Raw genomic sequence first — 22,581 nt, 5'->3', positions numbered from 1 at the left:
CACAGATGCCTAACTTAGAGGAATGAGCAGCTCTAGTCAGACAATAAATCCCAGCTCTGCTCCAACTGTTGACTGTAAGTAAACAAGAGCAGCGGATATGAGATAAAACTGCCCCTGAAAGTCCCAGATCAGCCCTGCCTGCAGCACTCCAGAGGAGCCACAGACACAGCAGGATCCAGAGGCAGCTCCCCCAGAGCACCAAATCCCCTCCTCGAGGCTTCAGTTAGACAAGGTATCAGCCAGGGAAGGAGTCTGATAAACCCTGACTGAGTCAAGAACAATAAAGAGGGGACTGTTGGTGCAACTCCTGCTGTGAAGCACCAGATTCCAGAGGACTTTTATCGAAAGGGATATTTGCATGGAAGTCAAGGGCAGGGCACAACCTTATCAACCACACAGCCTGGCAGCAGCCAGAGTTCAAAGATAAATTTCCCCTTCCTCTTACCTCTCCCTTGTTTTCTCTTCCATCCCAAATCTTTTCTCCCAAAATTCTCTCCATCCTGAAGCTCCCAAATGGTTGCTGCTTTAGAGGATAGAGGAATTGAATTGACAGCAAGAACTGTTTTCATCCAGCTCCAGGACTAACAGCATAATCACATGAACCTGGGCTACCACAGTTACTGATCACTCATCTGCAGACACAGACAGACCTGCCCTAGGACAGAGAAAGTGCCACTGCAGGTAACCCAGACCACACAATCAGCAGAGATAAATCTGCTTCTGGGAAAAACAACATTTTAGGTCCTGCAGATAAACCACATCGCCAAGCAAAATGAGCTGCTATCCTCACACTAGCTCCATCACTAAACCATCTCCTCTGGGGCATGACAGCATCTAAGAGAAAAAAACCCCAATCTTTATGGCTTTAAAAATCCTTCTCAGAGCAACTGGCCAGTAAAAATTCCTATTGATCTGGAATCTCTCTGTAAACACTGCCCAGGAAGGATGATCTAACTTTCCGCAGTCTCAAAACATGCCAAGAGGATATTAAGCTGTGAATACAAAAGTGTTTATAAAGCCTGTCTCAAATTCACATCTAAATGCAAACAGCTCAAGAGTCACCTATTAATGAGGAAGTGACACACTGCAGCATTTAGGAAACACTGTGAGGCTCTAACAGATTGTACTTTAAAATGCTCCACTGAAGACTGTCAAAAACCACTGCACCAGGCTCTTGAGACAAAGGGCAGCCCAAGAGACTCCATGTTCAGCTGAATCAAATTTCAAGGGGCAGATGTACTCACAGTATTTTGTGCCATCTGAGCCTGTTTCAGTGCCACTGAGAAGTGCCCTCAGCAAGGCTGTGTTTCCTTCTCCTCCTCTGTGACCAGAATCCAAGACATTTGTCAGGTTATCTCCAAAGGGAGCTTCCGGCCAGCTCACAGCACAAACATTCAATTTGAAGAGAAAGCTGCACACAAAGCTCTTAATTATTATACTTTATTGTGGCAATATCCTCTTCATTACAAACACTTTCCCTGGTCTCAGCTCTGCAAACTCCCAACTCTTCCCACATCTACAGACTCCAGGAACTGGTGCAGACTCAGAAGGAGCTGGAGCAGAGCACAGAAGGTCTGTGCTGTGCCTGACTGTGGTCAAGTCAAGCCACAGCCTGACTCTGAACTGCTTTTCAAACTTTAACAAATCTTCAAATAAAGATCAGTCATGGTCCAGCCAGCACAATAGCAGCTCTGCTGTGCACTTCCTAATCCCTCAGCATAAGAACAGCCAGGAAAAGAAAGGGAATGGCAGCTTCCTGGATACAATCTGTTTAGATATCCTTAAAACTATCTGAGCTCTCCTTTGCCTCTCTCCATCCATCCAGCATGACTGGTTATTTGAAGAAAAGTCCCTACTGCTCATCTGCCACTAGAATCACTTGTTCCAGCAACACCAAAGCCATGCAGCCCAGCTACTGGCAAACACCAGGCAGATTTTTCTCTACTGCTACCAGCCCACTCCTGGTGAAGGAACTTCCCCTAAAGCTGTGCTGGCCAGGACAGAAAGCTCCACATGCGCCCAACTGCTCATCCACATTCTGTGCTCCACCTAAACTGCACAGAGATACTCTGACTCCCCTCTGCCACCTTCTCATGTGCTGGCAAGATGACCTAAAGAATCCATTTCCTACCAGAAATCCTCCTTCAGCTGAAGGAGGCTGCTGCAAGTCCTCTGAGTGTACTGTCTCCCCCCAAATCAGGGCTCACCTCCACCCAGTCACAGAAAACACCACGGTGGGATTAGCGTTGTGACCCAGCTCCCCGCAGCCAGAGGTCAAAACACAAATCCCCATGTTTTCCTAATTCCATGTTGTTTGGGCTCACGGCAATGCTTTATCTTCAGATCACCAGCAATTTCCATGCTGCAAACTGAGTGAATCTCTGGAATACTCACATCCAGGGTTGGCAGTGAGACAGTACCACATGCCATATCACAGAGTTGCAGGAGCACTGGGGAGGCATTAGCAAGATTCAATCACCACCCCCCTCCAAGCCAAACACATAAGCAGTGAGAAGAATCTAATCTTTGTACCTGCTGAGCCAAGCACTGCAGTCAGAGAGAGATCTAAATGCATCTGTTGGATTAAAGATCAAAAAGACTTCTAGATCTCCCTCCCCCAGCAGCACACAGGTCCATTAAGGAGCAGAATTAGGAGCCATTAGGTCACAAAAATTATCTTTCTCCCCTGAAAATACAGCTTGTCATCAGGCCCCAAGTCTGACAGTTACAAGTCCGTCAATCACAGCAAGAGTTTTCTTTCCGTCATGGAAAGAATTTAAAATAAAATAATCATCACTCTCAATTTATAAGGGAAAAGTAAATATATGGGTTTATTTATGTTTCAGTGGTGCTGAATCTAACATCTTCATTATTTCAAGTTTCACGAGGTCCTCTTAATCCAGCACCATCTCCTCTCCCTGGCAGTCACTACCATCAACTAAAGCTCTGAAAACCTAAAGTGAAAGTAAGACTGACCATTAATCACTGTCCCATAACTAGAGAATGCTCAAGGGGAATGATGAAGATCAGAACTGTGCCAGAACATGATGCTCAGAGCCTGAAACGAAAGCAGCTCTGGAAGTTTTGCAGTGAACAAAGCAAGGAGATAAATCAGGTGTCTGAAAACTGGTCAGTGTCACACTGCTCCTCTCCAGGCTTGAGATTTTAAAAGGATAAGTCAGAACCACTCAAGTAGAGATCTTAAGCTCACACCTACAGGTAAAGAACAGAGCCCAGATGGACAAGTGTCTCAAGGGGCCCTCCTAATATTGCGTGTTGTTTTAAAGTTCTTTTAGTACTTTTACTCAAGGTCATAAAAAAACTTTAAAAAGAACGCACAATATTAGAGGACAGACTCACCCTTGCAAGACTGCTCCAACACTATTTAAAGGTGCAACTGACCTCCCCAGCAAAGAACAGGCTGAGATGTGAGACAGGGGGAAAGGCACCAGCCACGCATCTTTTGCATCCTGAAAGAACAAGGGATGTGTTACAGATCAGCTGAAACAGCCCTTGAGCTCCCAAGGGAAGGCAGTGCAAAACCACTGCACTAGATGCTGAAAATACCTTTAATTTTGGGAGACTTTTTACTGTGGGCAAATCTGTACTGCGCACAGTTCCAGATTCTGCACCCACAACAAAGATAAATGTCCTTAAGCCTCAGTTAAGCAGCAGCTGTGTGTCACAGGGCTGTGCTCCTGCCACCACCAGAGCATCCACTGATGGCAGAGCCAAGGGAAAAACCCCACATTGCTCCTTTTAGAAATTTACTTGGGGAGAGATCAAGGAGGGAGCAGGGAGGTCATTCTGGATCCAGATCATGCTTTTTTCCCCCTCAGAGCATCCCTGGGATAACATCAGCACATCACCCCAGCCAGCGCCATGGCCTGGGGAAGCCTCTCCGCGTCTCTTCTCATTTCATCTTTAAAAAGAAGGGAGTTATTTTTAAGACAAAGAGCAAGGAAGGATTGCCTGTTTGCTCCTCCAGTCCTGAGAACTGGGAGCTCGTCCCCAGGGGAATTCTGTTGTGCTGTGTTGATGCAACAGAATGAGCCCTCTAAAACTCTGTCCCATCTGCTGCAGCAAAGCTTACTTTTCTAGAGAGATACATTAATTTCAGAGTTCAGTGAAAAGTGAACAGGAAAAGTGGAACAGAACTGACCAAATACAGCAAGAATACATGAGCCAAAAAAAAAAAAAGCTTTCTACTCCCAAACACAAGGATTTTCCTGTTAGGCTCACACTTAAACAAGTTCATCACGATTATCCAACACACCTCCCAGCCAAGCAGCCAAGTCAGCTCCGTGGAGATAATCTGTGCTAAGGATTGAACACTATTTATTAAGCGAGCAGGATGAACAGCAAAGTGTTTTCATAGCTTAAGGTGGCAGCACACCTGTACTTAAGTCCTACTTCAAATTTAAGCACACCCTTGGAGATGGGAATGGGACAGCAGACACCTAGAAAAGATAATTGGGGTGCTGTAACCTGCAGCAGGGAAATTAGTACTGAGAGCCCTCGATTTTGGGATCAGCTGCTATGAACTGTAGCTGAGAAACAGCAGAAAGAAAATCCTGTTCTAAGCTGACAGCCCAACACACAGATGCCCTTCTCAGAACAGTCCCTTCAGCTGGGACTACCCCAATCTGAAGCCAAAGTTCAAGTGCTGAGGGAAACTCAGAGCTCTGTGCACCAAGAGCCCCATTTTGGAGGCAGCTGTCACACCCTTCACTCAGCAGGACCCAGCGCATCCATCCCGAACAAGACAAGGTCAAATTCTGCCTAAACTGATGGGCTGAAGAAAACGGGGCAGACTTTTACCCTGAACCAAAGAGCACAGGCTGCCCAGCTCTCCCAAATCCGCTGTGGTCAGTGCAAGGTGCTGTGCCGATGTGCACATGGACACTCCCCTTGCCCCAGGCACCGAAGCTGCTGGGAAAACAAGGTCAGCAGCCCGAGAAAGTTTTGAGCATCTCCCAAACCTGCTAAAAACGCTTTCCTGAGGTTTGTCCAGCCAAGTTTCACCTCCTCCCTCCCCAAAAGTAACAGCTTTTGCTGCAGCCTAGCCTTTCCAGCAGTGAAATGGACGTCAAAGAAGGGAGAAAGCGGCGGGTCCATTTCCATCGCCGGGTCAGGCAGAGCTGCTGAGGATTCCCAGTGCAAAATCTCCACAAAGGTGTTCGCAGCAGAAGCCTTGGGAAGGCGGGAGGATGCCAGAAGCTTCTCCAGCCTCTCGGGAGGGCTCCTGCCCGCGCAGGGGAGCGATGGGGGAGAAAGAAACTTGAAAGAGAAGGCAACTTACTCCGTGATCTTCTTCGCCAGCTCGGTGGAGGCTGCGGTGGAGTTGGCCGAGAAGACCCGGTACCCACTTCTGGCCGCGTTCATCGCCAAAGAGTCATGCAACCCCCGTGGAGCTCGAAAGTGAGAAAAAACAGATTTATAAGGCAACAACAGCTTCCGTGGCATCCTTTTCTTTCCTCTCCGCCGCGATCACCGCCCCTTAAGGGGTGGGGAGGAGGAGGGGGAAGAGGAGGGTGGGGACCCTTCCGCTACCTATGGACTTGCTGGTCCATTCTTGCGGCAAAGTATGAACGGGAGGGTGGAAATTATGATTATTAAAATAAAATGGAGCAGCGGTTGCCTTAGGGAGTAAAGGGGTGGACAGGCAACGGGTAACCCCACCCCGCGCCCACCCAGTGGCCCCTCATGCAGCAGGGGAGGGATGAGCCCAAAATGAGGGCGGGGAGCAAGGCGGAGAGGGGCTGCCTTGGCTGGAGAAGGTGTGGGTGAGCTGAGGGAGGAAGGCTGGGGGGTTCTTTGTGATGCAGCAGGGCTGGACCGAGGTTTCTGTGGCGGTGTAGGCAGTCCCTGTGAAAGGGGAGGTCTTTGGGGGGGACGGTCCCATCCCGCGCCCCTCACCCAGCCGAGCGCGTTCCGCCACCCGGCCAGCGCGCCGCTCCCTCCGCCGCCATCTTCTCGGCGGGAAAAGCCCGCCCCCGCCGCCATCTTAGGTGAGGGCACCGCCGCCGCGCTCCCCCGTCACGGCGTCCCCTCACCGCCTGCCCGAACTGCGCCGGTACCTCGAGAGGACAGCGGCAGAAACGTCCTTCCTCGGGGGATAATTACACTTCCCGCCGCTACGAGGGCGGCTCGCAGCGTGGCCGCCTCCCGCTTCTGCCCGGCGGTGAGAGGCACGGGGTGTAGGCGGTGGCTGAAGTGCCCGTGCCGAAGATGGCGGCGGGGGAAACGGAAGCGCGGCGGCGGCGGCGCTCTGGCCCCGCTCTGTGGCGGGGGCGGCGGGAGGATCGGCCCGGCCCGCGGCTCCCGCACCTCTTTCCCGAGGGATCGCTCCGTGCCCGGCGCTCCGCTGTCCGCTCTGGAATCCTCACGGGTACAGGCACTCAATGGCTTAGTTAAACAGGAAAGGTCAGCTCCAGCCCATCCTGGCACAGCGCTGGGCTGACCTTTCCATGCACTAAGAGTGTGTTTATATATATAACATCTATAACACCTATAAATTAAATTTATTAACGCATATATTATAAATAATATACACTTTTATAGGTAAAATACATAGCGTATTTAAAATATTAAATATATGACATAATATATGGTGTACATATCACATATATTATGTGTATTATATAAATGTGTATAGTGATTATATCTAAAATATATATGTTATATATGTTATATGCATGGGATATATGTATCTCAATATATAGGACGAGGTGAAACTTGGCTAAAAAAAATAGATATATAGATATTTACACTTTGTTTAAAAATTTTATAATATATGTACAATATACATCTCAGCCTTGGCAGTTGGGAAAATGACAGGAGGTGACAACACTGTCAGGATCCATCCCCTGTGGTCAGGATGGATCAGAGCACCCCACAGTGCAGCAGAAATGAGGGTACATGACAGAAATTCTGTATTGCAGGGAAGGCAAACTGCATTAATTTAATCACCAGCATCACCCCACATCACTTGGTTCACCCTGGAAGGAGAGGTTTCTGCTGGCAGTTCTCTGAGTTGCTGTGCAATGCCATCATCCCTTGGCCTGTGTCCTCGCAGCTGGGAGTGAGGGAGGAGGAGGAGGAGGCCTGGTGGGCTTCGTTCAGGACACGGATGAGGTTCCCCTCCATGACCCAGTGGCTTTGCAGCTGCTCCAGTTCGTGACAGCCACGGTGCCTCCAGCAGTGAGTCCCTGTCACAGCCTCAGCTGCTGCCATCAGCCGCCTTACACTGACACTTCATTAAAGGTTGTCTCTCTCAGACATCCTCAATGCAAACGAGACAGAATTGTCCGTGTCCCCTCTGTATGCCAGCACTGCCCAAGGACTGGGATGGAGAGTTCGGCCACACCTGGTGACACCTTACCTGTCCCTGCAGTTCCAGCCCCACATCTCCCTCCTGCTGTGCCTCCTGCAGGTCCTAAATTGGTGCCTTGTCAGAGCAGGGACTTTTCCAGCTCAGCTGTAGAGGCTATTCCAGCTCATTCCCTCATTCCAGCTCATTCCCCCAATGAGCGAGGTGGGAGCTGACAGCATCAGGTGCCTGAGTTCACTCTGAGGAGGCAGCACAGCCAGGTGCGGGATTCTGATCAGCCCTCCAGGCTGGCATCATCCTGGGATGAATCCACAACATCCACCAGCCAGAGAGCCCAGACACCCCTCCTGGGCACCCCAACCCCAGGCTGAGAGCACTCACAGCACCCATGGCACAGGCAGTCACTACTCACAGGTTGCTGCCTTTGTCCTTCAAAAAATTTGATGGGAGCCAGACTTTTTGTGATGCAGGAAGCTGGCTGCTTCCCGAGGTCCCTGCTGCACCCACCAGAGAAATGGCAGTTCCCAGGAGAGCCAGGGAAATCTTGCTGCAGGGACACCCAAGCAGGGGGCACATGCCCAAAGGCTGGGAAGGGAATCGTGCCACTGCAGGAGCCACGGCACATCCCTCTGCAGAGCACTCAGCCCTCCTCTGTAATGCCCTTCCCTGCCTGGAATCAGGCGTGTGGACAAGGAAGGACTGTTTATCCCCTTCCCAGCTGGCTCCTCACTCAGCAGCCCAGGGATGATGCTGTGGCATCTGAGTGCCCTCAGCCTCTGCTTTGCCCTCCGGGTCCCCCAGCACCCTCCTCCTGTCACCATTCCTGCTGTCCCCTGAGGTGCTCAGAGCCATCCCAGGCATAAGGAATGGATCTCATCAGCCTTGTCACTTCCCTGCCCTGTTCCCACCTGCTGAGGCTGAGATGCAACAAGTTTGTAGGTTCTGTTACAGGGCAGCCCCTGGCACAGTGGACAAGGTGTGCACACCTTGGAGGGTCTGGGTGTCCCACAACCCCCCTGTTCTGTGCTCCTGAGATTCCCCTTCAGTGAATCACCTCCTTCATCCCCGTGGGGAGAGGCCAAAGCCTCGTGAGGGTGGCTCTGCGAGTCCCACCGGGATCGTTGTTGAAGCTGCAGGGTTGGGATCAGCCCTGGCAAGGGTGGTGGGCAGAGATCACGGTGTTATCACTGCCACAACCAGCCTTTCTGCTTGAAAGGATCTCTGATTTCTCTGCGTGCTGAAGGTCACACTCAGTTTTACAGCCACGCAAAGGAGAAGAAAGGAGCAATTCTGTTTACTTAGGGAGTCATTAATATCCCAGCTGCTGGCATGTACCGAGGCAGCAGGAACCTCCCCCACAGAGCAGCAGAGAGTGAGGCTGTGCAGCCCTTTATTATTCCATTATCAGCCAGGCAGGATTAGGAGGGCGGGTCAGGGAACAGTGCCGGCTTTGAGCAGGTTTAGCTCCTTTCCAAAGGCTTATCCTGGCTCAGTCTCACTCTCTGGACTCAACTCACTTATTCTCTACGTGGAGGGGTTTGAGTAATGCTGGAGAGAGAGTGGGCACGGGGTCATGGAGCTTTAATAGCCCAGCAGGCAAAACTTGGGAGGTTCCTTTAGCAGGAACTCATTTCATATGTTGAATTTCAGAGACCAGGGAGGGCAGTTTCTCAGCTCTGCCGACTCCTGCATTGCTCCCCAGGGAAAACCAAGCCTCGGCGCTGCTTTGGGGCAGTTCTGTTCTCGGAACAAGCCGGTGCTGGGGCGGGACAGCCATTCCAGGCGGCTTCCTGCAGAGCTGGACGAGGTTTTGCTCTTTATTTTTACCCAAGTTTCTCCCTGGAGCCCGGGTGGGGTGGCCGGAGCGTACCGATCCCAGCCCGGCAAGGAAGGAGGAGCCGTGGGAACTGAGGCAACAAATCCCTTTCTTCTTCCAGGCCAGAAATGGGGTCTGTGATGGGTTGTTGTGTCCCCCGTAAGTAATTCCACTCTGGGAGTGCTGCCCGCCGGCATCCAGCATCGCAGCAGGGATCACCCCTGGATCGGGATCGAGCCTCCCAGCCTTGCCCCAGCCAGGTGGTTCTCATTGCAGCCTCTGACTCACCTCCCAAAAATTCCTGCGCTCACATCATCGCAGGAAACCGCTACCGGGAAGTGGTAAAACCCCTGGACGGCTTGAAATTCGGCTTCCCCCAGCGAAGGGGGAGATCAAACGGCAGCCTTTGGCCTCAGTCCCTCTGACGCCAGGGCTTGTCATCGGGGGCACGTCTCGGCCAGCGAGTGGTGGGTGTGTGGTTCCTCCAGACTCAGCAGCTTTTTGCCTGGCGTTTGGGAGTGTTTTCCCTGAGGAGGCCTGAGCTCAGAAATATTTTAAAGCAAATTATCAGCTGGGAGGAATGAGCTCAGCTCGTCGGCATTGTTCAGGGCCTCCCTGTGAGCCCTGCAGTTCCGGGCTGTGCCGGCTGCTGCGGGGAGCTCAGCGGAGGGTCAGTGTAGGGGAGCAGCCCCCAACAAGTTGCAGAACCTGCCTGTAATTTAGGAGCTGCCTCAAAAATACTGAGCTCCTTGGAGGCTGAGAGAAGATGGATTTTGGGGAAAACCTGCCCCCCCTGGGTCATGGGGGCAGGTAGAAGGTGCAGCCGCTTTCCTGAGTTCTGCACGAAATCAGTGGCAGAGCCCAGACCTGTGTCCGAGCTCAGGTGGGATGTGATCCCAGTCACTCTTCTCCAGGAGATATCTCTGTTAGCTCTGTCCCCTCCTGCTCTGTGCTGGTCCTCCGTGTCAGCCCCAACCCCACGGCTGAGCGGGGCTGATCCGCAGTCCCGGGGCTGGGTCTGCTTAGAAATGGCTCCATCTCCGCACCGGCCGCTCCCGCAGGAGCTGCCTGGAAAGTTCCCACTGCTGCAGTCGGTGCCTGTCCCCCTGCCAAGCCTGCAGCCCTGCCAGCCCCGATGCAGCGCCAGCCGCGCTATTTCTGGCTCCACCTTGAGACATGTACCTTCAGCAGTGGGAACGATGCTAAAAGAGATGGATTCGGGAGGAGTGCATCCCCCTCCCGTTCCCGTCCCCGGGTGGCTGCCGGCGGACGCGGCAGAGCGGGCAGGGATGTGGAGGAGCTCTGTGCCTCCAAGGGAAACGCTGCAGTTCATCTCGCAGCAGAGGCACGTCCTCTGCACGCCTCCTTCGGGGCTGTGATGTGGCAGTGGGACCCCGAAATCCGGGCCTGCTCTGGCACCGAGAGCCCCAGGTCTCTACTGCAGCCCCCGGGGGCACGAAGGGTTATGGAAGGCGTGGGAAGCCCCCAGGCTCTGTGCTTTTCTTCCCTCAGGGTAACTCCCAGTGCAGATCAACTCCTCCAGCAGCTGGGGGCAGGAGTAGGAGAAGCCCGGGGGCCGGAGGGAGCTGAGGGAGGTTGTTGCTGTATTTAACCCTTGGCTTCTTGCACAACTCAAGACAAATCTTATCTGCTGTTTCTGCCTCAGTGTCCCCAAATTCAGGGCACGCATCATCTTGCTTAGTGAACCCAGGCTTCAAATGTACAAACCTTCTCCACCAAATGATGTCTGCAGAGTCTGGGATACCCCAGGGCTCCTCCCGGGACAGGAGCTGGAGGGATGTTTGCTCTTGAAGAGAGACTGGTGGTCATGGCTGGACTGGACACTCTGCTCCAGGGTCGAGTCCCCTTTGCAGTGAGGAAGGAAGTGGGGGGATTCTCCAGGGGCTGTCCCCCATCACGCCAGCTCCATGCCACATCCCCACGTCGCATCCTGGCACTTCCCTCCCACACACACGGCCCGAGCAGCGCCACGCGGGCGGGAATGGAGCCGATCAGGACAAACCCGACCTGCAGTCGCCTGCCCACAGCCTGGGAGCTGCTGAGCACCCTTCGGGCTGCCCTTGGGGTCGAGGGGCCTCGGTAAGGCTCTCATAATTAAGAGAGCCCCAAATGACTGGTTATCAGCACAGAGAAGGAAGTGATCCCACTTCCACGTTAGACATCACGTCTGGAGGCAAACAAGTGGTGTCTGTGTGGGCTCGGGTAGAATCAGCCTGTGGCTGTGGAGAGCAAAGGGACACGCCTGGGGCTGGTGGTGGCCACGGCGCTGGTCACAGCATGGAGTGGGCATCCAAGGGTGGTACTGCACCAGGTCAGTTTTCTGGGAAATCCCCAGAGATCAGAACTGAGATGGAAAAGCCCTGTCTGTGTCTCCCCTGCCGTCACAGAGGCTGAGCCTCTGTCAGTCCCATTCCCCCTCAGAGACAAACCTGGCCGCAGCCCCGAGCCCTTGGCATTCCCACCGTGCACAGCCCTTCCCAGCCCTTCCTGCACCCACCTCCAGCCCTGACACCTCGCGATGAAGCCACTCTCAGCCCCTTTCTCCACAGCACGAGCATGGCCAGCAGAGCCTGGACAGGCATTCCACTCCTATTTAAACCACAGGCTGGCAGGAGGAAGGGGGATCCCTGCAGCCCAGGGCACAGCGCCTTGGACGGATGTAGCATGGTGAGGACAGAGCCCAATGCAGCCTCATCGTCCCATGGCACCTGCCAGGAGCAATGGGACAGCTGCTCTCACATCCTCCCGACACGACTCATGCCTTCCTGAGCGGAAATTGGGAGCGGGTTAGTCACCAAGAAGGGTGAGGGGCAGGTCAGGACGCTGCACTCCCCGGCATCCAGCCATTTCCTCCCATGACACCTTGCTGAGGAACCTCGGAGCTGTTTACAAACGCTGGACTGTGTCATGGCAGCGCTCGGGGAAGCGGCTGAGCCCAAATCTCACCCAGAATCAGCTGCAAGTGCTGCAGTTCCCAAGCCAAAAGCATCAGGGCTGGGAGCAGGTTTTGCCCCTCTGAGCATCCCTTTGTGCCCACAGCGCCCAGGGAAGTCTTTCTGGAAAGCACAATGCTCCAAATATAGCATCTTGGCTCTCCTCATAGGTTTGCTTTGGGAAAACAAGACTCAACCATGTTACCTGCCCAGTTGGTCATCCTGTACCCTCCCTGTAATTTCTTGGCTGGTTCCAGAAGGTTTTAACAGGGACAGAGGGCTCGCTGCTAATTAAACTGCCCTAAGTGTGAGGAGTGATGCCTCCCTGAGGTGCAAGCTCAAGGTTAGGACAGAGTTACATCCATGGGGAATTGGTTGGCAAAACAAAAAAAACAAAAAAATCCTTGTTGGGTTGGGCCAGACCCCTTGGAGCCCAGCAGTCCCTTGGGAGGCTGAGGTCAGTCCTGTTGCCAGCAAAAACTGCTGTCAATGATCTTTGCCAGCTGCCATGAACACAAAGCAACTCCCAGCCTTGCTGGCACTCTCCAGACAAGTCCCCTGGGCTCTGTCCCAGAGCTCTGTGCCCCAAGGTGGGGTTCACAGCACAGCCCACCTCCCTCCACGGGGCTTCACACCCATGGCAACCTGGAACTCCCACGGATACCTGATGGCAAGCCACCAGGGACATCATCCTTCTCCGTCCTCCTCCCCGGCCGTCTGCCCCTGTCCTCCCCCCCTCACCGTGCCTCGATTTCTCCAGGCCCCCGCCTCACTCCTTTTGTGCTTGGAGAGATGCAGAAATGGTATTAAAATTCTGTTCAGTCCAACGTGGGGGCTCCGGGGACACCTGCCAGCGCCCATGCGTGCCTTGCTGGGAATGATGTGCAGGAAGTGGGGCGGGGGTGGCTGCCGGGTGCTCTGCCTCCCCTCTCCCGGCGTCACCGTGGGTCTGTTCTTTGCATCCCCACCACCGTGGGAGCACCCACGCCAGACACCCACCCCGGCAGCGCAGAACCACCCGCGGCAAACCCACGGCGTCCCTTTGCCCCCGCCCGTCTGCAGAGCCGGTTCCCCCGCGGAGCACTGCCCGGAGCGCGGGGCGGCGCTTGGGGAAACTGAGGCATCTGGCAGGGGGTGTGGGGGGTACCGGACCAGCCCCGGGACGGGCCCCCCTCGGCGGGGGAAGAGGTGGCTAGGGGGGTGGGTGGGTTAAATTTTTATGAATGGGGCCGCCCCGCCTGCCATCGCCGGGCGTCAGCAGCGAGCGGCGGCGGGCGGCGCTCCCCGGTGCCTCCCGCTCCGCTCCGCGCCCGCTCCGCCGATGGCCGCCGGCCGCCGCGCTCCTCCGGAGCCCGGCGGGGGCCCGGTGCTGCTTCAAGGCATCTTCGGCGCGGGGCCGGCCCCCGGTGCCGCGGCCTGCTCGCTGTGCCTGACGGCCCGGGAGCTGCAGGTGCGGCGTGCCGGCGGCTGCCCGGGCGGCTCGGCCGGTCCCGACGCCGCGCTCCGCCTGGCCGACTGCGTGGGCTCGGCCGCTTTCCCCGCGGCCGCGGCCGCCGCCTGCTTCTCGCTGGTGTGTTACCCGCTGCGGGGGCCGCGCTGGGGGCCGCCCTCCCGCCAGCGCCTGGAGCGGACCTTCCGCGTCTCCCGGGGTCCCGACGCCGAGGGCAACCTGCGCATCGCCCAGGCCTGGAGCCGCCGCATCCGCGAGCTCGCCGTGCCCGCCGTGCCCGCGCAGGACGGTGAGTGCCGAGCCCCCCCGCGCCCGCCCGGCTCCGCTGCCCGCGGGGCTCGCTGCGCCGGGGCCGTGCGGGGGTCGGGGTCGCGGCCGGGGTCGCTCCGCCGCCGGGCCCCACTCGGGACGGCCGTGCCCGAGCCGCGGGCGCTGCGCCGTGTCGCGTTCCGGGGACACGGGGGGGTCGCAGACCGGGGGTGACCCGCGCCACCGTGGGGTCACTCGGACACCCCCCCACTTTCGCCGAGTGGGGGGGACAGGGGCATCCCCGCTCGCAGCCCCAGGCAGGGGTTGGTTGTTTCTCTGCTCTTTAACCCTTAATTTGAAGGGGCAGCAGGGACGTGGCCTCCCTATGGGGGCCCTTTGCACCCCCCATCCCCATTGCTCCCGTTCGATAACTCCAAAGCTCCAAAGGGCAGCACGATCCAAGGAAAAAAAGTAATCATTGCTGACGCAGGCAGGACGGGAGCCAGGCTCTGTCCCCAGCAGGTCCCATCCATCACTTGGGATTTGGGGACAGGCAGATCCCCCCAGGACCCCCGTGGCCCAGCAGGATCTCAGGGCAGCCTGGCGGGGTCTGTGTTCCTGATCCTGCTCCCCTCGGGAGCTGTCATTGTCTGGGAGGGGAGGGTCCTGCTCGGGGGCCGCATCCCCCAGCTCCCGCAGGCAGGGCAGGGCATGCTGGCAGATAGTTGAACATCTGAGCAGAGATTCAATTATATGCACTACTTCATTTATTTGCTGTCCAGTCGCTCTGATCAGACTTGGAAATTAAGAGGCATGCGGTTAGAGGGATCCTGTCAAATCACATTTAGCCCAGCTCTTCCTTGCTTGGATTTTAAAATGCAGCTCTTTTTTTTACATGACCTGCAGCTACAAAACAACTTTCTGTCTCTCTTCCTAAAGAATTAAAAAAAAATCCAGTGGAATGGGGTGAGGGCAGAACCAGTTCCCCAGCTCTACTTCCAGCCTGAACTCTGCAGCTGGAAGTCTCCGAGTGCTTTCCAACCCTCGCCCTGTGAGCAGGCGGTGCGAGGGTGCTGGGCCAGGAGCAGCTCAGTGCACGCAGGGCCCTCGGGGCAGCGGGGGGAAGGAGGATGGGAGAAGGCAGTGCAGAATTTTGCAGTCACTTTCCTCGCTGAAGGCCATCAGGATTTTCAATCCTCCTCCCTCAGTTTGGGACAGAGCTAAAAATGCCCCTGGTCCACACCCAGTGCTTGCACGTGCGGCAGAGAGGCCTGTGCGGGGCTGATAAGGCCGTGCTGGGAAGCTGAGGGTGAGTCCGTGCAGAGAGTCCTGTCACCCTGTCCCCATGGGGAGGGGACCTGAGGAGCCACCAGCGATCCCATCCTGGTGCTGTCGCAGCTGCAGCATCCTCTGGGATAAAAGCCCTGCGGAATGCTGCAGCAGGGATGGAGGGATGATTCCCCCTCTTTTCACCCCAAGGGATAAACAGAAAGTTCCTCAGCAGGAATGACCCCAAAGCTGGGGTTGCCTAAAGCATGTCCCAAACTGCAGCTATCCAGGAGGGAACAAACTGCCCCAGGCTTGTGTCCCAACCGGGAAATCCAGCCCCAGGAAGCTCAGCCCCAGCCTTATTCCACCTGGCATGCTTGCTCCTTGTGCCCAGAGAGTTTCTAGAAGGATGCAAGGATGCGGTGGAGTGGCTTGGGCTGCAGACAGCAGAGCTGTGGCAGTGTGGTCCCGGCCTGAGCACAGCCAGGGCACATCACACGGGAGGATGTGGGCAGAGGGAGTGGAGCAGAGTTTGTGGCAGCAGCTGGAGCCCCTTCCTCCTGCTGACTCAGATTCTGCTCTACTCAGCATTTGAGGCTGAAAGCGACCACACTGTGCTGGGAAGTGGAATCTTGCTGGGATGCCAGGGACTGGCCGGTGTTGTGCAACAGGAAGGGTTGGATGGGTCAGGATGCTGCTGAAATCTGTTTCCCTGTGCATCACCATTGCTGGGCTCCAGCTCTGATCCAGCACCCTCCAGTTCCACCACAGGGCTGAGCCTGGTGCTGCTGTGTCCCCAGTCCCACGCTGGGATCACTCCTGTCACCACTCACAGCCTGGTACCAACAGTCTGTCCCTTGGGAGGGAGTTGTGGCATCCCTCTGTGCCCTGAGCAGGGTTTGTTTTCCCCCTCCAGCCAAGGAGCTGATCCTTGGGGTCCCAGCCTTTCCCTGCTGCCCAGAGGAGGTCACAGGGCAGCACCCACAGGTCCAGGCAGGATTTTTAGGCAAGACTGAGCTGCAGCTCCGTGTTTGTGTGAGAAACAATGTGCCTGGTTAACACTGGAGGGTTAAAAACTGCATTTAGGCTTTTGAAGTGCCTTTGGCTTTTGCTTTTCAATATCCAGGATTTTAGGGAGGAAAGAGACAGAAAAGCCCCCCCAGAGAGAAAGCAGCTGGGCTTGTGTTCAGACCCTGTGTGGGCGCTTGTCTGCATTTGCTTGCAGGGGATTTATTGCCTGTGGGGACCAGGGAAGCTCCAAAGGGCTCAGAGCAGGGTCAGCCCAGCCCTGGGCTGCTTTTTGTTATCCCTGACCCAGACTGGAGTGGCCTCTGCTCTGGGCGCTTCACTGCTTTCCCCAAGGGCAGCTGGTCCCTTTGTGTCTGGATCCCACTGATAAGGGGCTGGGGAGGGTGAGGGGGGAGCCAATGGCCCTGGGCAGCAGTGGGGAGAAGCAGCCTGGAGCCAGTGCCTGGAGCCAGCACCCAGGGCCAGGCTGGAGCCAGCACCTGGAGCCAGCCTGGAGCCAGTGCCTGAACCCAGCTTGGAGCCAGCACCCAGAGCTGGCACCCAGAGCCAGCCTGGAGCCAGTGCCCAGGGCCAGCCTGGAGCCAGTGCCCAGATCCAGGCTCAGCCCTGGGACTTTCACAGGCAGATCTTTGTTATGGACATGGTGGCAGGTCCCAAGCAGCTGGCGAGGGGACAATGAGGTATGAGGTGTCCTGGAGGGTGACAGCGGTGCTGGGTGATCCGTGGGGCCAGGGAATAATCCTGGTGGTGATGAAATCAGCAGAGCTCTGTGTGCTCCCGGGGCTGGGACAGGCATAGAGATGGGATGCTCCAGTCCCACCTCCCTCCAGGCAGCTTGTGGAGCTCATGGCCATGACTGGTGTGATGCTGGATGTCACCCAGAGGAGGTGACACATGTGGTGTCCTCCATGGCCTCGTGCTCTCCCCACCACTGTCCCCACTGTGGTGCTAGGAGGGTTTAGCTGTAGAACCCCAGCTCGTGTGTTCAAACAGCTGAAATCACTGCACGTGTGCAGATGAGGTGGGGGCACCCCCAGTGCCACAGGGGCTGAGAGGGGATTCCTGGCCCAGGATGGTGCTGGGAAAGGCCTCTGGTGTGCTGAGTCAGCAGCTCTTCCTGCTGAGTCAGCAGCTGCAGCCTCCAGCTGGGCCCATGGGCTGGGGTGGGCACCCACACCCCCCGGGCCCAGGTCACAGCTCAGGGGGCACAGAGCTGGTGGGGACATCAGAGCCAGGCTGGAGCCAGCACCTGGAGCCAGGCTGGAGCCAGCACCTGGAGCCAGCTTGGAGCCAGCACCCAGAGCCAGCCTGGAGCCAGTGCCTGCAGCCAGCTTGGAGCCAGCACCCAGAGCTGGCACCCAGAGCCAGCCTGGAGCCAGTGCGCAGAGCCAGCCTGGAGCCAGTGCCCAGATCCAGGCTCAGCCCTGGGACTTTCACAGGCAGATCTTTGTTATGGACATGGTGGCAGGTCCCAAGCAGCTGGCGAGGGGACAATGAGGTATGAGGTGTCCTGGAGGGTGACAGCGGTGCTGGGTGATCCGTGGGGCCAGGAAATAATCCTGGTGGTGATGAAATCAGCAGAGCTCTGTGTGCTCCCGGGGCTGGGACAGGCATAGAGATGGGATGCTCCAGTCCCACCTCCCTCCAGGCAGCTTGTGGAGCTCATGGCCATGACTGGTGTGATGCTGGATGTCACCCAGAGGAGGTGACACATGTGGTGTCCTCCATGGCCTCGTGCTCTCCCCACCACTGTCCCCACTGTGGTGCTAGGAGGGTTTAGCTGTAGAACCCCAGCTCGTGTGTTCAAACAGCTGAAATCACTGCACGTGTGCAGATGAGGTGGGGGCACCCCCAGTGCCACAGGGGCTGAGAGGGGATTCCTGGCCCAGGATGGTGCTGGGAAAGGCCTCTGGTGTGCTGAGTCAGCAGCTCTTCCTGCTGAGTCAGCAGCTGCAGCCTCCAGCTGGGCCCATGGGCTGGGGTGGGCACCCACATCCCCCAGGCCCAGGTCACAGCTCAGGGGGCACAGAGCTGGTGGGGACATCCCCAACAATCCCAAAACTGGCTCCTCACTGCAGAGCCAGGGATCTCCAGAGGCGCTGGGGGAGCCTGAGGCTGCTGCCCTTCCTCACTTCAGGGCTTGGGGTGCCCAGCAGCAGCCAGGGTTCCTGCCCTCCTCCTCCTCCCCCTGCCTCCCTCACAGGGCAGCTCAGTGGCCTCCCCCTGTCCCCCTGCACGGGGACCACTAGGCTTGGGGAAGGAGAGACTGGAAGAAACTGGGGAGGCAGAGGGATGGGACCCCTGCCAGGCTTGTAATTACAGCCTGGCCCTCGCAGGCGAAACCTGAGCCCCGTGGGGAGCAGGGGAAGCGGGAGCGTCCGTCTGCCAGCACAACTGTCTGTCCTGGCCCCGCTCCATCTGGGTGGATGCAGGGAACTGGGACCTGGAGTTCTCATCTCCCCACTCTGGTATGGCTGGAGTGCTGCAGGGCTCCATCCTGGGTGTGAACAACTCTGCAGATTGCAGGGGAGCTCCAATGAGTCCCTGCAGGCCCCTGTGTCCTGTCTCTGCCACCTCCCCAGCATTCCCAGCAGGGACCTCCATCCCTGCTCACCCCCATGTCCTCTGGGTAGGGATGCAGCCCAGGGAGCTTCTGAGGATGGGGGAGGGCCAGTTCTCCTTCCCCTTTTGGTTTTGGCAGATGCTGCCCTGGCTGGCAAAGCCCTCCCAGGGCAGGGCCATGACCCAGCACCCTGAGCCCCCTGTCCCCTCCAGGTGACAGCTATGGGGTGCTGCCCCGGCCCTGCCACGCGCTGGTGCTGCTGAACCCACAGAGCGGCTCTGGCCGTGCCCTTGATGACTTCCAGGCAGTGGTGCAGCCCATGCTGGCTGAGGCTGACATTGCCACCACTGTCTTCGTCACCGGTGAGTCCGTGAGCAGCTTCTCCTCCTCCTCCTTCTCCCTTCCCTGGGATCCTACCTGGGCCCTGCCACGTGGGGACAGGCTCCTCCAAGCGTCTCTGACTCTGCATCAGCACTGCTCTGGGTCCTGCAGAGGAGGAGTGACTGCCTTGCCTCCTGCATCCCTGGCTGGGGTCACCATCTGGGGCTGGGATCACTGTCGGGTGGGTGGCAGCAGGAAGGGCAGAGGCATGGAGGGTGATGCTCCAAATCTCTCCACTCTCCCCAACAGAAAGACCCCACCATGCGCATGAGAAGGTGCGAGATGAGGACCTGTCGCAGTGGGACACGTTGGTGGTCATGTCTGGGGACGGGCTGCTGTTCGAGGTGAGGGGCACCTCGGGGCTGGGCAGAGAGCTGGAGGGCCTGGGGCAGGAGCCAAGCTCTGAGTCACAAAGTCAGGCAGGGAATTGCAAAGGAGAGATGGCACCAAGCTTGGAATAAAGCAGCCATCACCTCTGTCCTGCCCTGCCAGGGCACCGTGGGCTCTGCTCCCCCCCGGCTGGACAGGGGCTGCTGGGTTCCTTGGGTACCACAGGCTCCTTCATCCCCACAGGTGGTGAACGGGCTGATGGAGCGTCCAGACTGGAAGGAGGCCATGAAGAAGCCTCTGTGCATCCTGCCAGGAGGCTCTGGGAACGCCCTGGCTGCCTCTATCAACTACTATGCAGGGTGAGTCCCAGCCCCACCGGCACCCACTGCCCCCCTGCGGGGCTGCACTGGAACCGGGCAGGGATGAGGGAAGAGAAAGGCTGTGTGTCCCTGCAGCCCAGGGAAGGGTGCTGGGATGCCCAGGGGTGCCTGGCAGGGTCTTCACCCTCCACAGGCTGGTGCAGCACAGCCCCAGCTGTGAGCAAGGGATCAATCCCTGTGTATCCTACTCCCCCCACTCCCTTCCTCTGGGCTCAGAGACTGTAAAGCTTTAACCCAAAGGACCCACTCCAGGCACAGCCAATCCCAAGGTGAGAGGGACCAGGATTGCCCTGGCTCGGTTCCCTCTTTCAGGAACTGGTTTATCCCTCCTACCCCCAGCAAAACTACTCCCAGCAGCTGTTCCTGAGGGACACTGTCACCCAGCAGGGACTTGTCCCAGCCGTGACACAAGGGTAAGGTCTGCAGGTGGATGCTGGGGTAGCAGGAGAGGTCCTGAACCCCAAACTCAGTTTCTCCATCCTCACAGCTACGACCACGTTGCCAAGAAAAAGCTGCTGACGAACTGCACCTTCATCCTGTGCAAGGGGCTGTACACGCAGATGGACCTGGTGTCGCTGAGCACGGCCTCGGGCAAGCGCTTCTTCTCCTTCCTGGGCTTTGGCTGGGGCTTCATCTCGGACGTGGACATCGACAGCGAGAAGTACCGCTGGCTGGGCAGCGCCCGCTTCACCCTGGGCACCCTGCAGTGCCTGGCCAAGCTCAGGGTGTACCAGGGCCGCCTGTCCTACCTGCCCGTCGCGGCGGAGCAGAGCAGCTCTGTGGCACCCCGGGACCCCCCCGCGCCCGTCACCAACGGCCACATCCCGCAGCCGGCGGGGACGGAGGCGCCCGGCTCCCCGCCCCCCGACTCGCTGCTGGCGCCGCTGGGCCAGCCCGTGCCGGCGCACTGGACCGTGGTCCCCGAGGAGGAGTTTGTCCTGGTCTACGCCATCTACCAGTCCCACCTGGGCACCAACCTGCTGATGGCACCGGCGGCCCGGCTGCACGACGGCTGCATCCACCTCTTCTACATGAAGGCCGGCATCAGCCGCGTGACGCTGCTGAAGCTCTTCCTGGCCATGTCCAGGGGGACCCACCTGGACTTGAACTGTCCCCACCTGTCCTACGTCCCCGTCCGGGCGTTCCGCCTGGAGCCGCGGGTGGCCGCGGGCATCATGACAGTGGATGGGGAGGCGCTGGCCTGCGAGCCCGTGCAGGGCCAGGTCCATGCCCGCCTCTGCCGCGTCCTCAGCGGCTCCTGAGCTCCCCGTTCGCCCTCCCTGCAGCGCTGAGCTGCCGGCACGGCCCGGCGCGAGGGTGGCAGAGCCTTCCTCCCACTCAGGAACCCCCTCCTTCCGTAGCAATAGGTCTTGGGGGGGGCGTGGGGCTCATCCCCTCGCTTGCCCCCACGCTTAGCTTTACCCCTTTGGGACAGCCACCAGAGCTGTTCCAAAAATGAGCCACAAGCCCCATCAGGTACTCGGTGCCGGCGAGATGCCAGCGTGTTTTATCCTGGTACGAGGTCCCGGCCCCCAGGCGGCTGCGCCGGCACAGCCCCGTCCCCTCCCCGGCTCGGACGCACACGGTGGCATTGCTGTGTCCCCGCCCCGGAGCCAGTGCCACCCCCCCAGGGAGGGTCAGGACCAATAGATCTAATACAATAAACCGACTTTTTAAAGAATGTTTCTACCCAAAGCTTCCTGTAGAAGCGGAGTTTATTCTTGTGAGAACTACAAAATAAATATCTAGCGTTTGCAAAAAAAATCCTTCCTGGGTTTTGAATCCGAGCTCACGGCTGCTCTCAGGGGTTGGGCTCACCCACGGCACACGGACCGCAGGACAGGTTTAGCTCAGCACCGCAGCCCTTTGCTCCCTGACATCCTGACAGGAGCAGCACGGAGCGAGGGGTCCCAGAGATGCTCCCAGGGAGGTGCTGAGGACACGGGGCATTGCTGGCACCAGCCACCCCCATTTTTGGGGTGCAGCGATGCCTCCCTGCTCAGCCTCGTGCTGGGGCTGATCGTATCCAGGGAGCTCAGCCCTGCAGTGACACTTGGGGACATCCTGGGGAAAGTTCGGTGCCTCTGAGCGACAGCAGGGAAGGACTCATGGAAGAGGTTCAAGGAGGGGTCGTTTGGCTTTCCGCCTGCAGCGGGGGCCTTTTGGGGGACCCTTGCATCCCTTTTCTCCGGCTGCCCAGGGCCAGCTGGAGTCCTGCTACAGGTCCCTGCCCTGGGGCTTGCCTGGGGGATTACTCAGCCTCTTTGATATAAAATTGCAGTAATTAAACCTCATTTTCAGCGCTCAAGTACAAAGCAGAAGAGTAAACAGTGGTAGCTGTTTGCATTTATTCAACTGCAAACTATGCAATTAGGATGGCCGATCCGGGAAAGAAGAGCACGATTGTCCTCCCGCCATGGCCTCACTTGCTCATGGAGAGGAGCCCTGTTCCTGAGCCAGCAGGGCAGGCAGCAGCTGGGAACCACCTCCCAAAATAAAGTTATTTCCCCCGTGGCATCGGGCCAGGTGTAGAACCAGGCTGAGCAATAACTCTCTAACCCTGCTGAGCTGCTGGAGGGAGAGCCCATGGCAGGGGATGCGCTCAGAGCTCTCGCTGTCTCTCACCGCACACGGAGCAGCAGAGCGGAGCCGTTCGGGCTCACAGCCCCTGAAAGGCTCCCCGCAGGCTCCTCCCGGGGTCCTGCGCGGCTTTCAGCAGCAGGTTGGCCGGGATTGCCCTTGCCTTCCCTTGCCCGGGTTTCGCTGCGCCGCTCTGCCATCACCCATCTGCTTCCAAAACCTGCTGGACGGCAGCAGCGGGCTCCTG

At 57.5% G+C, this 22,581-nt stretch overlaps 2 protein-coding genes across 6 annotated transcripts in view; one reads left to right on the top strand and one right to left on the bottom strand.

Moving 5' to 3' along the window:
* PRPSAP1 (phosphoribosyl pyrophosphate synthetase associated protein 1) overlaps positions 1–6,212 on the bottom strand; it is a 28,064-nt gene extending 21,852 nt beyond the window's left edge. Inside the window, exons 1-2 of one of the 4 annotated variants that reach the window (XM_041486691.1) lie at positions 6,081–6,212; positions 5,303–5,414 (exon numbers count right to left, since the gene is read on the bottom strand). In XM_041486691.1, coding sequence (XP_041342625.1) covers positions 5,303–5,385 — 83 coding nt within the window. In that variant the 5' untranslated portion in view covers positions 5,386–5,414; positions 6,081–6,212. The other 3 variants (XM_041486690.1, XM_041486689.1, XM_041486687.1) reach the window with 3 other exon arrangements.
* A 10-nt stretch (positions 6,213–6,222) lies between these two features.
* SPHK1 (sphingosine kinase 1) lies at positions 6,223–21,510 on the top strand. Of its 2 annotated transcripts, none has more exons than XM_041486684.1 (5): positions 6,223–6,391; positions 18,876–19,025; positions 19,294–19,388; positions 19,618–19,733; positions 20,242–21,510. In XM_041486684.1, the coding sequence occupies exons 1-5, from the start codon at positions 6,232–6,234 to the stop codon at positions 21,014–21,016; spliced, it is 1,296 nt and encodes a 431-aa protein (XP_041342618.1). In that variant the 5' UTR covers positions 6,223–6,231; the 3' UTR covers positions 21,017–21,510. The 2 variants fall into 2 exon arrangements, with proteins under 2 accessions (XP_041342618.1, XP_041342617.1); XM_041486683.1 differs by lacking the exon at positions 6,223–6,391 and adding an exon at positions 12,911–13,842.
* The last annotated feature ends 1,071 nt before the right edge of the window (positions 21,511–22,581 follow it).

This window comes from Pyrgilauda ruficollis, unplaced genomic scaffold (genome assembly GCF_017590135.1).
Source record: "Pyrgilauda ruficollis isolate IOZ18807 unplaced genomic scaffold, ASM1759013v1 scaffold77, whole genome shotgun sequence".
NCBI lineage: Eukaryota > Metazoa > Chordata > Aves > Passeriformes > Passeridae > Pyrgilauda > Pyrgilauda ruficollis.
This window is presented reverse-complemented; position numbering and strand designations above follow the sequence as displayed.

Bases quoted from the DNA above. Each gene is read 5' to 3' on its own strand.
- SPHK1 (XM_041486683.1), top strand. From the start codon at position 13,323: ATGAATGGGGCCGCCCCGCCTGCCATCGCCGGGCGTCAGCAGCGAGCG. The intron at 19,026-19,293 runs GTGAGTCCGTGA...TCTCCCCAACAG, and splicing joins CACCACTGTCTTCGTCACCG to AAAGACCCCACCATGCGCAT. The intron at 19,734-20,241 runs GTGAGTCCCAGC...CCATCCTCACAG, and splicing joins TCTATCAACTACTATGCAGG to CTACGACCACGTTGCCAAGA.